This window comes from Chiloscyllium punctatum, chromosome 22 (genome assembly GCF_047496795.1).
Source record: "Chiloscyllium punctatum isolate Juve2018m chromosome 22, sChiPun1.3, whole genome shotgun sequence".
Lineage (NCBI taxonomy): Eukaryota > Metazoa > Chordata > Chondrichthyes > Orectolobiformes > Hemiscylliidae > Chiloscyllium > Chiloscyllium punctatum.
The window spans coordinates 79,445,555-79,460,577 of NC_092760.1; the positions used below are offsets into that span (position 1 = coordinate 79,445,555).

Below are 15,023 nucleotides of genomic sequence, written 5' to 3' on the forward strand. Positions count from 1 at the left end.
CATTCACTGGTGCCTACATCTAAATCATGGAACTCACTAACTAAGAGCACACTGTTGTTGTAGGTTGCAGGAAGGCAGCTTATGATCACCTTCTCTGGGGCAATTAAAGATGGACAATAAATGCTAATAATAGTCAGCAAGCATATCCCCATGAATGGAGAAAGAAAAACCCTTGCAGTTTGATTAATCTCCAGTCATCACATTGAGGGACTGAGCTACTGAGGAATTCTCTTGATTCCATTAAAGGAAATTTAAGGTGCTTTTAAAAAAACCTTATAAATTTAAAAGATATTTAAAAAAATTTATCCATAATTGTCATAACCCCATTGACATCTTTAATCATTTATAACTTGGACATCAATTATTAACGAAGATTTACACATTCCATAAAACTACTTGCGCCGAATTCTGATGTACCTTCTGACCTGGGCCAGCCTATCAGCATGAAATTTCTCCTGCCCTGCCTCAACTGATACTGTGCATTAGACATAAGTGGTTTTAAAGCCTGGAGATTTTCAAATGAGCGGCTTAACTGATGTGCATCAGATTAAGTGCAGCTAATATGCCATGTCTATGTTACATTAAGCAGCCGTTCATTTTTGCTGAAAACCACTGGATGAGTTTTACAACTAGAATCTAAAGTATTATATAAAAATTACAACATCCAAAATGTAATAACATGAAAAATGTAATAGATCTCACTGTTATTCTATTAATAAATGACTTAAATACAAAAAAACTAAGATTGAAAACAGTGCATGCAGTGTCAATTTATTGGATGTTTTTAAGTTACTCAAAAGGATTATTGTTCAATCTACAAATATGAAAAACCATAAAACAATATCGCTTCCCAAAATTCAAACATTTCAGGATCAAAGAAAGGTCCATATTGTTAAAAACATAGATTGGCATTTTTACTCATGTTGCGTGAACAATATTCCAAGTCTCCGGAAGCTGGCATTTCTCAGTTTCATGCTGTCCATAAATCCAAAGTAAATAACTATGATGTTATAGTGCTGACTTGCGCTATATGAGATACTTTTTCCTTTGCTTAAAACATTACAGACATGCACGACAAGCAACACAGTCAGAAAGTACTGACTTTATTGAACTGATCAGATTACAAGTTAAGAGACATGCTGAGTTGGACAGACAGTGCAACAATAAAGGCTGCTTGTTAACACAGCAGCATCTATACAACCCATCGTTCTGTAAAACCAAAGGCAGCCTTTTAAGATGCACAAATGTTTGTCAGAAGGGGAGTGGACACATTTACAATCATGGATTCCTGCATCTTTGGCCTGTGCAAGACTGTGGAGACAAGCACATCACTCTGTCTATGATGCCTTTTAAATTACATCCAACCACAATGTGGTTTCAATTACAGCTTTTGGATAAAAACACTTGATTTATTCAATGCTTCAGTCCAATTACCCTAGATGTGTTTCCAGTGAATACTTTGAGAAAGTATTCCAAGTTGCTTCTCATCCTGTAGTGGTCAAAAGGCCAAATCAGCCTCTGGAAGTGTTAACTCTTTATGTTCTTTCCTCAGCTATGCTCTCCAAGTGTTTCTGTATTCTAAACTGGTTTCGTCTACAGTAATGAAATACACTTGAACTTGACTGGTAATCGCTGGTTTAGGAACTCAGCCCTGGGCAGAATAAAGTTTGCTTGCAGTGAAATATTAAGAATGAATAGACCACTAGATGGAGCAATACAGGTAAGCACAGCTTTCCATTTTCAACAGAGGTAAATGAAAAACTAACAACAAAAATTTATTGCCCTCCAAGGCAAGTCACAGAATAACAGCGGCTGCACTGTTAGAACTATCCACAGCTTTGCTCCAAGATTATGAGTTAGCAGCAAACATCTAATAAAAGGCAGAATAATGAAAATAAAGTGAAATTAAAAAGGAAGCGTAATCGCGTTTTCTGTAAATCAGAGATAGGGTGCAGTATCATCCATCAGGCTTAAAAGGTACCCATAGGAATCAGGGGCGCCAACACTTATTGCTGAGAGGGAACAGAGTTTTTCAATAAATCTGAAAATTATCTATCTCTGATTCAAGGATAATTTAATACAAAGGAATTATCCTATATTCTGCATTTTCCAGTTGTCAACTGAAGGCTATGCGCGTTCTGTTACAGATGCCGGTAGTTTGCCGGGACAGTGACCACAATTCGGTGATTTTTACTCTAGTGATGGAGAGGGATAAGTGTGTACTACAGGGCAAGAGTTATAGCTGGGGGCAGGGAATTTATGATGCAGTGAGGCATGACTTAGGATGTGTGGATTGGAAAAGTAGATTCCAAGGCAAGAGCGTAATTGATATGTGGAACTTGTTCAAGGAGCAACTATTGAGTGTCCTTGATAAGTACGTACCTATCAGGCAGGGAGGAAAGGGTCGTGTGAGGGAGCCGTGGTTTAATAAGGAATTGGAATCCCTTGTTAAATGGAAGAGGGCGGCCTTTGTAAAGATGAGGCGTGAAGGTTCAATAGGGGCGATTGAGAGTTATAAGGTAGCCCGGAAGGACCTGAAGAGAGAGCTAAGAGCAGCAAGGAGGGGACATGAAATGTCCTTAGTTGGTAGGATTAGGGAAAACCCTAAGGCTTTCTATAGGTATGTTAGGAATAAAAGAATGACTCGGGTAGGAATAGGTCCAATCAAGGATAGTAATGGGAAGTTGCGTGTGGAGGCTGAAGAGATTGGGGAGGCACTGAATGAATACTTTTCGTCAGTATTCACTCAGGAACAGGACATTGTTGTCGATATGAATACTGAGGCACGAATAAGTAGAATGGATGGCTTTGAGATATGTAGAGAAGAGGTGTTGGAAATTCTGGCAAGGGTGAAAATAGATAAGTCCCCTGGGCCTGATGGCATTTATCCTAGGATTCTCTGGGAAGCAAGGGAGGAGATTGCAGAGCCATTGGCCTTGATTTTTGTGTCCTCTTTGTCTACAGGAGTAGTGCCAGAGGACTGGAGGCTAGCAAACGTGGTTCCCTTGTTCAAGAAGGGGAGTAGGGATAATCCTAGTAACTATAGGCCAGTGAGTCTCACTTCTGTTGTGGGCAAAGTCTTAGAGAGAATTGTAAGGGATAGGATTTAAGCACATCTGGATAAGAATAATGTGATCAAGGATAGTCAGCATGGTTTTGATGAAGGGCAGGTCGTGCCTCACAAACCTTATTGAATTCTTTGAGAAGGTGACTAAGGAGGTAAATGAGGGGACAGCGGTAGATGTGGTATATTTGGATTTTAGTAAGGCGTTTGATAAGGTCCCCCATGGTAGGCTACTGCAGAAAATACAGAGATATGGCATTGAGGGTGAGTTGGAGGTTTGGATTAGGAATTGGCTGGCTGGAAGAAGACAGAGGGTAGTAGTTGATGGCAAAGGTTCATCTTGGAGTGCCGTCACTAGTGGTGTTCCGCAAGGATCTGTTTTGGGACCATTGCTGTTTGTCATTTTTATAAATGACCTGCAGGGTTAGAAGGTTGGGTGAGCAAGTTTGCGGATGATACGAAATGTCGGAGGAGTTGTAGTCAGTGAGGAAGGATGTGGCAGGTTACAGCGGGATATAGAGAAGCTGCAGAGCTGGGCAGTAAGGTGGCAAATGGAGTTCAATGTAGCTAAGTGTGAGGTGATTCACTTTGGTAGGAGTAATAAAAAGATGGGGTACTGGGCTAATGGTCGGATACTTGGTAGTGTGGAAGAGCAGAGGGATCTTGGTGTCCATGTACACAGATCTCTGAAAGTTGCCACCCAGGTAAATAGTGCAGTGAAGAAGGCATATGGCGTACTGGCTTTTATTGGTAGAGGAATTGAGTTCCGGAGTTCTGAGGTCATGCTGCAGTTGTATAAGACTCTGGTGCGGCCGCATCTGGAATATTGTGTGCAGTTTTGGTCGCTATACTATAGGAAGGATGTGGAGGCACTGGAACGGGTGCAGAGGAAGTTTACCAGGATGTTGCCTGGTATGGTAGGAAGATCCTATGAGGAAAGGCTGAGGCACTTGGGGTTGTTTTCATTGGAGAAAAGAAGGTTTAGGGGTGACTTGATAGAGGTGTACAAGATGATTAGGGGGTTAGATAGGGTTGACAGTGAGAACCTTTTTCCACGTATGGAGTCAGCTATTACAAGGGGGCATAGCTTTAAATTAAGGGGGGGGTAGATATAGGACTGATGTTAGGGGTAGGTTCTTCACTCAGCGAGTCATAAGTTCATGGAATGCCCTGCCAGTAGCAGTAGTGGACTCTCCCTCTTTATGGGTATTTAAGCGGGCATTGGATAGGTATATGGAGGATAGTGGGTTAGTGTAGGTTAGGTGGGCTTTGATCGGCGCAACATCGAGGGCCGAAGGGCCTGTACTGCGCTGTATTCTTCTATGTTCTATGTTTAAAAAAAAGTGTATTTCCAGAAATACAATGAGGAGATGCTGCCAGGTGCAGATTACGATTTCCACTGATCTGCAATTCACGTTCCATAAAACTTTAGCTTCTTCTGGCCAAAGGAATTGAGGAGTACTATCAGACTTGAGTGAAAGTAATTGCTACCACTACTATTATCGTCATGTGACTTTTGATCATGAACACACTCAATAAAATTAGTTCTTTCTCATTAACATTTTCAAAATGTTGACCAGTTTAAAAGTTGTAGCTGCTGGGAAGCTTTAAATGTCTGACATATTATCAGAATATCAAAAAAGTTGATTTCATATCACTAATTATAAATCTAACCATTAAGATAAATAAAGCAGATATTCAAAACAAAAAAAAAAGCCTTGATCAGTTTGTTGCCATGGAAAGGCTGTATCGATCACTATGTTTACAGTACAATACAGCAGTTGTAACCATTATTATTTTTGGCTCGTAAAATATTTTCTATCTGTTTTGGCTAAGAGATGAAGGCATAGTAAAGAGGCTATGTGAAAGAAATAAAGACAAGTGAAAGTTTCAGTTAATTTCCTAATGAAATGTCATATCTTTTTCTCAACAACCCACTGAAAGTATTAAATTTTTTTTCAGGAAATAAAAATCATACACAAAAGCCATTGATAAATCTGACTCATTAACATCTTTAGTCAGACAACAAGATCAAAGGAGTGGTGTATTTCTCTGCATGATTGAATGAGCCATTGTTAACTACCAATCATTATATCATTAAGCCAAGCAGTGCTGAACTACTGGTTGAGTTTTAATTGGTGAGCCTGATTTTAATTAACCTACAGAGTTCAAGCAGAAGAAATAAGGACAAACAGATAAACATATGTGAGTAAAAAGAAAGGTTACAACATTTTACTGTAAGGGATTCCAGAAGAGTAAACATACAAAGGAGCGGACAAATTAATAGCCATATAGCTAGCCTTCCTAAGTTTGAGGGCCACACACTTACCACAACAGTTGGATCATTCCAATCCTCGTATGACTTGGCAGCATATGGATAGATTCTGTCATTGATAATTTGCAGAGTAGCAAGTGCAATGGCTTTCATTGACTTAAAGTAAGCTTCCCAGAACCACCTTGCCTGTAACAAAAACAATAGGATTAAAATACTTTTCCAACTTTGAAAGTTGGTTTCCTGATTTAAAACAATTTATTGTATTTATTTGTGCATATATTTCACCTTAACAAATCTTTGTCAAAAAAATACAAAGGAATAATGTAGAGTTTGGAAAGACACCAGTCTAACATAATTCTCCAGTACACTACTTGGAAGTATTTTGACAACACAGGTCAGTATATTATCAATCCCTATGGAAGTATCCACCAAAACACATGCTTAGACAAGATTTTACCTGGATAATTCTGTTTTACATGATAATTTTGAAAACAGAGTAATAGTTGTAAGTGTGAACTCTGCCATATACAGTTCGACACGGAAGATCTTTCAGCCCATCTTAGTTCAGCCATCCAGAAAGATCTTATGTTACCCACATACTTCAATCAACTGCTGTATAGAACAGAATTAGCTCTTGCTGGCTCTCTGAAAGAGCAAATGTACTACTAGTCCCACCGCCTCAGACTTAGCCCCAGAGACTTACAATTCTTTTTCTCTTTGGAGGCTTCTACAAGCCCCAAATGTAACTGCCTCCACAACATTTTCAGGCGATACATTCTAGGTCCGAACTACATGATGTAAAAAACAGTTTCTCTCACTTTGATAATCACTTGAAATCATTGTCCTTTGATTCTGCCTTCGGGAAGTTTTGATATGGAGTACTCCTGATTTTGAACACTTCTCAAATTACTCTGAACTTTTACTTCTTGGAGGAGATCAATCTAGCTTCCTCAAATCTTTCCATTTAATTGAACTCTCTCATCTGTTTCTTGCTTTTGTAATTTATGTCTCCATTTATAAAGCTTCGGGTTTCACATACCTTTTTAATCACTTTCTCAACTATCCTGCCAACTTCAACATGTTATACACCACATGTGTATATGTTTCTGCCACAATTTTACTTTACTTGTTTGAGGGATGTGGCTATCATTGCCCATCCCAACTGTCCAGTGGGCAGTTAAGAGTCAACTATACTGTTGTGGGTCTGGAGTCACATGTAGGCCAAACCAAACAGCAATTTTACTTCCCTAAGGAACATCAGTGAACCAGATAGGTTTTTATGACAATCAGCAATGGTTACATGGTTTTTCATTTCAGACTTTTATCTGCCCAAATGGAATTATTAATGGCTATCAGATCAAATTAATTTAGCTTAATGAACAATAATATTGTTTGTTTAGCGTGTTATGAAATCAATGCACATTCAAATACAGAGCCTTTAGTTTTGTATTTTTGAAATGTATCTAACCCTAATTTTGATGGTTGTAACAGCTAGCCTTAACTGTAAAGCAAAAAAGGATGCAAACCAAATCAATTTCACTGCGCTGTTTTATGTGATCAGATATTGTGCTACCTTTTCCTTTCACAACAATATTGGATTCATACAAAATGAATTGCACTGTGCTTTGAAAGTATTTAAGTATTGAAGATGTAAGCATTTAACTTGGTGTTGATTTTCTAAAGAAGACACCTTGCGAATTTTAGCACAGTTAAACATAATTTGCCATTAATACTTACATGATGATTTTCCCTACATAAGTGCACTTTTCCAAGTGATTGCGAATTAAGCTATTACTTATGAAATGATTCTCAGGTTTTCATTTACATAGGAAATCCATTTAATGCATCAATTATTCTTGGTATGAAGAATTTAATTTTATGAGTATAAATTTACTTTCTACACTCACAATGTGAAATAATATTTTGGATTTACTCTTTAGATTTTATTAACTATCATGCACACCTCTCCATATTATGGATATCGTATTTGTGTGTGTGTGTGTATTTCAGAAAGCACTAGTATGATTTTACAGGGACAATAGGAGCTGGAACAACTCCATGGAACAATTAGTTTAACGTCAATGGTAGGAAAGCTGATGGAATCTCAAATCAAAGACATAACAGAAACAGTTCGAGCAACTGAAAATGTAATAGAATGTATTCAACACAGATTCCAAAAGGGAAGGCTGTGCTCAACTAGCTCAATTAAATTCTTTGAAGAAGTAACAGAAAAGCAAGATGCAACATGCTTATATTTCCAAAAAGCCTTTTACAACTATTGCAAATTCATAGAGAGTTTTGAGAAGATTTGTAGCTCAGGTTGAGGTTCTGGATGTAGGTTTGTTTGCTGAGCTGGAGGGTTCATTTTCAGATGTTTTGTCACCATACTAGGTAACATAATCAGTGAGCCTCCGGATGAAGCACTGGTGGTATGGCCCATTTTCTATATATGCGTTTAGGTTTCCTTAGGTTGGTGATGTCATTTCCTGTGGTGATGTCATTTCCGTTTTTTTTCTCAGGGGTTGGGTAAATGGGGTCAAAGTCAATGTATTTGTTGATAGAGTTCTGGTTGGATTCAATTCATGTTTAAGGTCAGGACATGTGCAGCCAAAATAGGCGAAAAGCAGAAAATGCAGGATACAATGAATTTGTCTGAGTGGCAAATCGTGTTTCATAATGATCAGTTATAGGCTAACTATTGTTTATGTAAGTGATTTGGACTTAAGTATTGGAAGTAAAATTTCATCATTTACATCTTAAGACACTGCAGTCAGAATTGAAAACGATCTTCAATAAACAAATGTAAAGTATTATATTTTGATGGGAACAATTTGGAGAATACATACTCGTTGGGATAGAGGAATACTGTAGAGCGATCCGGGTGGACAGATAAACAATTAAAAGTAAACATGTTGGTTGACGAAGCCAAGAAAAAAGACACACAGGCACTGGATTTCATATCTAGAAGCTAGAATTTACAACTTTGATTAAATCACATTTGGACTGCCTTGAATAGTTCTGGTCTCCGTATTACATAAAGCACTGAGAATGCAAAATACAATACTAGAATAAACAGAAATGAGAGATTAAACCCATCAGGAAAGTTTGAGCAAGATGGGCTGGTTTGTTTTGGAAAAAAGATGTAGATGTAATGGAGATTTTCAAGGTTAGAAAAAGGTACACGTAGAACTGTTTCAACTTGCAGGTAATAAGAACTGGGGTCCACTAAGATAGTGCATAGTATATCCAAAAGGGAAGTCAAGAAAAAACTTATTTTATCAGTGTGGTCACCACAGGAGGTAATTGAGGCAACTAGCACAGATTAATAGATTAAGGGAATGCTGGATAAACACACAAAGGAGAAAGGAATAGAAGAATATATTGTTAGATGAATGATTGTGGAAAGAGGTTCAGAACCATAGGCATAAATTTGATGGTAGAAATAGCTTACATAATTAAATACTTTCTAACATCACAGTTATATGTCTCCTTTTAACCTAAAAAAGCCAAAGTAACATCAGTCTTTTCTCATAAGTCTGAACTTTAACACGAACCAACTTTATGGTTCTTGTGTCTCGTGCTTCAATATCAACTCTGCCTCTTGACAATGAAAATTGCACACAACATACATAGAAAGCGTATCCATAATTTCCCTCCAATCTTATTTTACTGTTTCGGATTTATACTTCAACACTCAATTGGTCTTGCAATGGTTAGACACACAATGTTCCACAAATATCATGATTCATATCCATTAGCATGTTAAGCAGCTATTTCAGTCATGAGGCTGAATCAGTGGTCAGACTTAGGAAAATAAGGACATTATAGTTGATACTTATGACTTAGCTGATACAGTCTGTTATATTCAAGGTTCGAAAGGGCTACCTATATGCAGGCACCTGCAAATACCTCCATGGTACCTCCTGCAGTGAGGAAACATCATCGTAAAATTAATAAGGATTGAATCACAAAGCCCAAAGGAGCATGAACATATGAGAAAAGAATAGGAAACATATTTAGCAAGAATGATTTCAATCTTCATTTTTACCAAAACAATAAAACAGATAGAATTACCTCTGTACTTAAGTCTTATATCTTACACACTTTAGCAATAACATTAAGCAGACACCACCTTTAATATATATAAAATATCTGATACATTTCTATTTACACACTAGCACACGGCAGACAGATTAAAGTTTTAGAAAAATGTTCCATGAACCTTCAAACATTTTGTCAGTGTCTCTCCTTATGAAACATAAAACTACATTTTAGATCATAAGATACTGAAGAGCTGTGTACTTTCAGCGTTTTGTACTTTTACTTTCATAAATAAATTACCTGTGCAGTGTTCAGATTTAATAGATAAAATGTTAGATATTTTTAATTTACAAGATAATAATGTTCTTTGAATTTCCAAGATGGTAGGTGTCAGAAACTAGCTTCACAGAGCCATCTGGTGGCATCACTTTGTAATAACACTGTGACATTTGACTCAGCAAAATTAAACAGCTAGTAACATTTACCTTGTGATTGGCTATATTATCTGGAAAACCTGATTAAAAATGGAACAGTATTTCATACTAGTTTTCCAACATAATTTGGCAAGTGAATGTAAAACAAAATTGAGGATTGGGATGGCACAGTGGTTAGCACTGCTGTCCGGGTTCGATTCCAGTCTCGGGCAACTATCTGTGTGGAGTTTGCACATTTTACCCGTGTCTGCATGGGGTTCCTCCCACAATCCAAAGATATGCAGGTCGGTCAAATTGGCCATGCTAAATTGCCTATTGTGTTCAGCAATGTATAGGTTAGGTGCATGAGTCATGGGTAAATGTAGGGGAATCGGTTTGAGTGGGATACTCTTCGGAGAGTCGGTGTGGACTTGTGGGGCTGAAGGGCCTGTTTCCACACAGTAGGGATTCTAATTCTAAATTCAAGTGCACGTTGCATCTGCTATAAATTGTGTTCGTGATTTTTTGCGCTGGTTCAAAATACTGCATTGGGAAGCTTAACGTGTCAGATTAAAGTCATCACCACGACAAAAGTGCTGATAATTGCATGATTACTGGAACTTAAAATTGTCTTTTCTATTAGACACAAGGACACTAATAGGCATATTCTAGTAGTTTTTAAAGCCGTGAAAATAATTTACTTAGAAACATGACTGTCACAAATGAAGTTGAAGCTTGTAAATGAAGCTTGTAAGTTTTCTCAGTCACCTTGTTATTTAAAACTAAGTTACAGACAGATGGGTGGATTAGATACTTAATAACAATGTTTATGATTTGTAATAAATCCTTTTGCAGCTATATTAACATAGCATTATGACTTAAATATAAAGTTATTTTTTACTTGTAAAACATATAAAATAACCCTGAACAATTACATTCTAAAACACTGCATGGGCTCAAAAAACGTGACATGTTTGACATAATGTAAATGGGTCATAACACAAACCAAAGAAAAAGATTCAGTTTTGAAAATCCATCCAGCCTGTGCTCAATTGTTGATCACATCCAAGTGGACACTGCCTTGTATTTTTCTCCAACATTACTTGGGCACCACAGATATAGATAAACTACTTTATGAACAGACACTTGAAGAAGAGGTCCATGACTTGGATATCACAATACTACGCTGTCTTAACAGCCATCTTTTGGGATCTAAATTTTGAATGAGTGTACAAATTAAGATCCAGGATTTTGAAATGATCAATTATGCCAAAATACTGTTTTTGATATTGTCACATGTATCGAGGGAGCTAAAACAGCTTTTCTCCTTGTGTAAAAGTCTTATCCAAGATTAGTGAAATACTTAAAACCTGGGTCGACAAAATGAATATATCAAGTAAAAAGTTGCACAAAGTCACATCGTTGGCTCAGACCATCTGTTAGTGGAAGACTAGTCTGATGCAAATGAGATACTCTCTTGACCTTTGCAAGTGAGCGAGTTTTTTTTTTACAAGAAAATCATTTTACGAACTGGAGTTTGCAAATCAATTAATTTAAGCAGTCAGAAACCAAAAAATATCCTTGGCTCCAAGATGGATCATCTGGGAAATTTTCAAGACTGAAAGGAGAAAGTGAGGAATTTATACTACTTCATAAATCATTGTGTATCTTTACATATGTTGACCTTACAGAGATTGAAAGTTTTCGCACATTTTTTAACTGGATACCTGAAGTTGTCATGATGTTCCAAACCAAAGAGCAATTTTTAAAAATAGGGATTCTTAATACAAATCTCAATAACAGTTGAAACTTTGGGTTAGGATCAAATTGATCTCAGCTGCAATGGTCTGCCATATTTAAACCGCTGAGTGTCACTGATTGCATAGGCTTGCATGTAAAGACTTTGCAATTGAGTGAAAGATCAGATAGTCAAGAAGTACTTCTCTTCAGTATTTACGAACGAGAGGGACTGTATTGTTGAAGAGGAGAGTGTGAAACGGACTGATAAGCTAGAAGAGATATCTGTTAGGAAGGAAGATGTGTTGGACATTTTGAACAACTTGAGGATAGACAAGTCCCCCGGGCCTGACGGGATATATCCTAGGATTATGTGGGAAGCAAGAGAGGAAATTGCAGTACCGTTGGCAATGATCTTCTCGTCTTCACTGGCAACGGGGGTGGTACCAGGGGACTGGAGAGTAGCGAATGTTGTGCCCCTGTTCAAAAAAGGGAATAGGGATAACCCCGGGAATTACAGGCCAGTTAGTCTTACTTCTGTGGTAGGCAAAGTAATGGAAAGGGTACTGAGGGATAGGATTTACGAGTATCTGGAACGGCACTGCTTGATTAGGGACAGCCAGCACGGATTTGTGAAGGGTAGGTCTTGCCTTACAAGTCTTATTGAATTCTTCGAGGAGGTGACCAAGCATGTGGATGAGGGTAGAGCAGTGGATGTAGTGTACATGGATTTTAGTAAGGCATTTGATAAGGTTCCCCATGGTAGGCTTATGCGGAAAGTCAGGAGGCATGGGATAGAGGGAAATTTGGCCAATTGGATAGAAAACTGGCTAACCGGTCGAAGTCAGAGAGTGGTGGTAGATGGTAAATATTCAGCATGGAGTCCAGTTACAAGTGGAGTTCCGCAGGGATCAGTTCTGGGCCCTCTGCTGTTTGTAATTTTTATTAATGACTTAGATGAGGGAGTCGAAGGGTGGGTCAGTAAATTTGCAGATGATACAAAGATAGGTGGAGTTGTGGACAGTGAGGAGGGCTGTTGTCGGCTGCAGAGGGACTTAGATATGATGCAGAGCTGGGCTGAGGAGTGGCAGATGGAGTTCAACCCTGCCAAGTGTGAAGTTGTCCATTTTGGAAGAACAAATAAGAATGCGGAATACAGGGTTAATGGTAGGGTTCTTGGTCAGGTGGAGGAACAGAGGGATCTTGGGGTCTATGTACATAGATCTTTGAAGGTTGCCACTCAGGTGGATAGAGTTTGTAAGAAGGCCTATGGAGTATTATCGTTCATTAGCAGAGGGATTGAATTCAAGAGTCGTGAGGTGATGTTGCAGCTGTACAGGACTTTGGTTAGGCCACATTTGGAGTACTGTGTGCAGTTCTGGTCACCTCACTTTAGGAAAGATGTGGAAGCTTTGGAGAGGGTGCAGAGAAGATTTACCAGGATGTTGCCTGGAATGGAGAGTAGGTCATACGAGGATAGGTTGAGAGTTCTCGGCCTTTTCTCGTTGGAACGGCGAAGGATGAGGGGTGACTTGATAGAGGTTTATAAGATGATCAGAGGAATAGATAGAGTAGACAGTCAGAAACTTTTTCCCCGGGTACAACAGAGTGTTACAAGGGGACATAAATTTAAGGTGAAGGGTGGAAGGTATAGGGGAGATGTCAGGGGTGGGTTCTTCACCCAGAGAGTGGTGGGGGCATGGAATGCGCTGCCCGTGGGAGTGGTAGAGTCAGATTCATTGGCGACCTTTAAGCGGCATTTGGATAGGTACATGGATGGGTGCTTAATCTAGGATAGAAGTTCGGCACAACATCGTGGGCCGAAGGGCCTGTTCTGTGCTGTATTGTTCTATGTTCTATGTTCTATGTTCTATGTTCTAAGCCTTGAGACTGAAATTTCACTGAAGATCAGCAACAATGCAAAACTTTACCCGATATATGTTCCACTGCTCGTTTGTACAGGAAATATTACCAGGTAATCAATCAGTCAAAACAGAACCAAGTGATTCAAAGGAGATGATAATAGGAGGGCAAGAGGTAGTTGTCAGAATGGTGGTTTTTAAGGAGAAACTTAAATTAGGATGCACAGAAATGCAATAGAGATCAGCTAATCCCAGCCATTTATAGACCAGGGTGAGGAGACAAAGGTTTCGCAAAATGCACAAAGGTCAGATTTCAAGCAACAGAATTCTTGCAGAATTGTAGAAGAGATAGGGAGAAGCAAGCCCACAAGGAAAGCAATAAGTATATGGGTGGTGAGTGAGGGAAACTTAGTGACAGAATTTTGGATGAATTGTTCTTGAGAGCTTAAAAAAATAAGAGTATTCAGTCCATCAACCTTGTTTCGTTACTCAACTAGACCACGCTGATTTGGTTCTGGTCTTAACTCTGCTTTTCTGCCTATCCTGTATAGGTCTCAGATCTCTTCTCAGTATTTTGGCAGTATGAGAGTTCTGATGAAAGGTCACTGATCTAAACATTAACTCTGTTTCTCTCCACAGAGGTCACCAGACCTGCAAGGTATTTCTAGTCTGAATTTTCTGTTCTGATATCAGATCTCCAGCACTTGCAGCAAACTGCTTTTGTATTTCTACAACCAGTAGTCCAGACTATGATTTTTTCAAAAGTGTGTCAGAAGTCCTGTTTGCTTGTGTAAATGGAATTTCAGTTACATTAGGCAGCAAGGTGGGAACAGTACTAAAGAATTTTAAAGCCTTCATTATAAGGTCTTAAATGCCACTCTGACTCAACAATTGCAATAGCTAAGCTTTTAGACTGCATTTCCCCCCAGCGACATTGATAAGATGTGAGACAACAAAACTTTATGTACCACGGAGAGTGGAAGATGTGAGGATGGCCATGACAGCAATGAATAAGTCTGGCGTTATCAAGTGCAGAACTGAAGACTTCAGTGGGAATGCAAAAGGTAATGCTGTTAATGTATAAGTAAGTGGTCTTCTGAATTCAAGTTTTTTTTAATTCACTTGTGGGACCTGGGCATCGCAGGCTGGGCTAGTATTTATTACCTATCCCTAGTTGCCCTTGAGTGATAAAATGGGACACTTGGGATGGAAACTGTCTGGGTTAGGCTGAGAAGGTGGCTGGGGAGGCGGTACAGAATTGGTGGTGAGGAACTATAGTTTCTGCTGGAGCACATTTAATTACTTCAGTCTTCTCAGGGTTTAAGGAAAACATGGTTCATTCAGAATTGGACGTGGAACGGATGTGTAATGAAGGGGCAAAAAACGAAAAGAAATGCAAAAGAAGAAAGATTATCCGGGGTGGTGGTTGGCGGGGGTGGGATGGAGGGATAAGACAGCCATGGCTGACAAAGCAAGTCAGGAAATGTATCAAAGAAAAAGAGAGCCTACAAAGTGGCCAAGAGCACTGGGAAATCAGAAGATTGGGATGACTACAAAACAAACAGAGGATAACAAAGAGAGAAATAAGGAAGGAGAGGATCAAATATGAAGGTAGGCTAGCCAGTAATATT

General features: G+C 38.7%; 1 protein-coding gene across 4 annotated transcripts in view; it reads right to left on the reverse strand.

Annotated features, from left to right (window-relative positions):
- Positions 1 to 15,023, reverse strand: part of ext2 (exostosin glycosyltransferase 2) — a 200,346-nt gene that overhangs the window by 75,434 nt on the left and 109,889 nt on the right. For all 4 annotated transcript variants that reach the window (XM_072592693.1, XM_072592690.1, XM_072592691.1 and 1 more), the window contains one exon: positions 5,394 to 5,525. In XM_072592693.1, the coding sequence (XP_072448794.1) occupies positions 5,394 to 5,525 (132 nt within the window). The remainder of the gene's footprint in view (positions 1 to 5,393; positions 5,526 to 15,023) is intronic.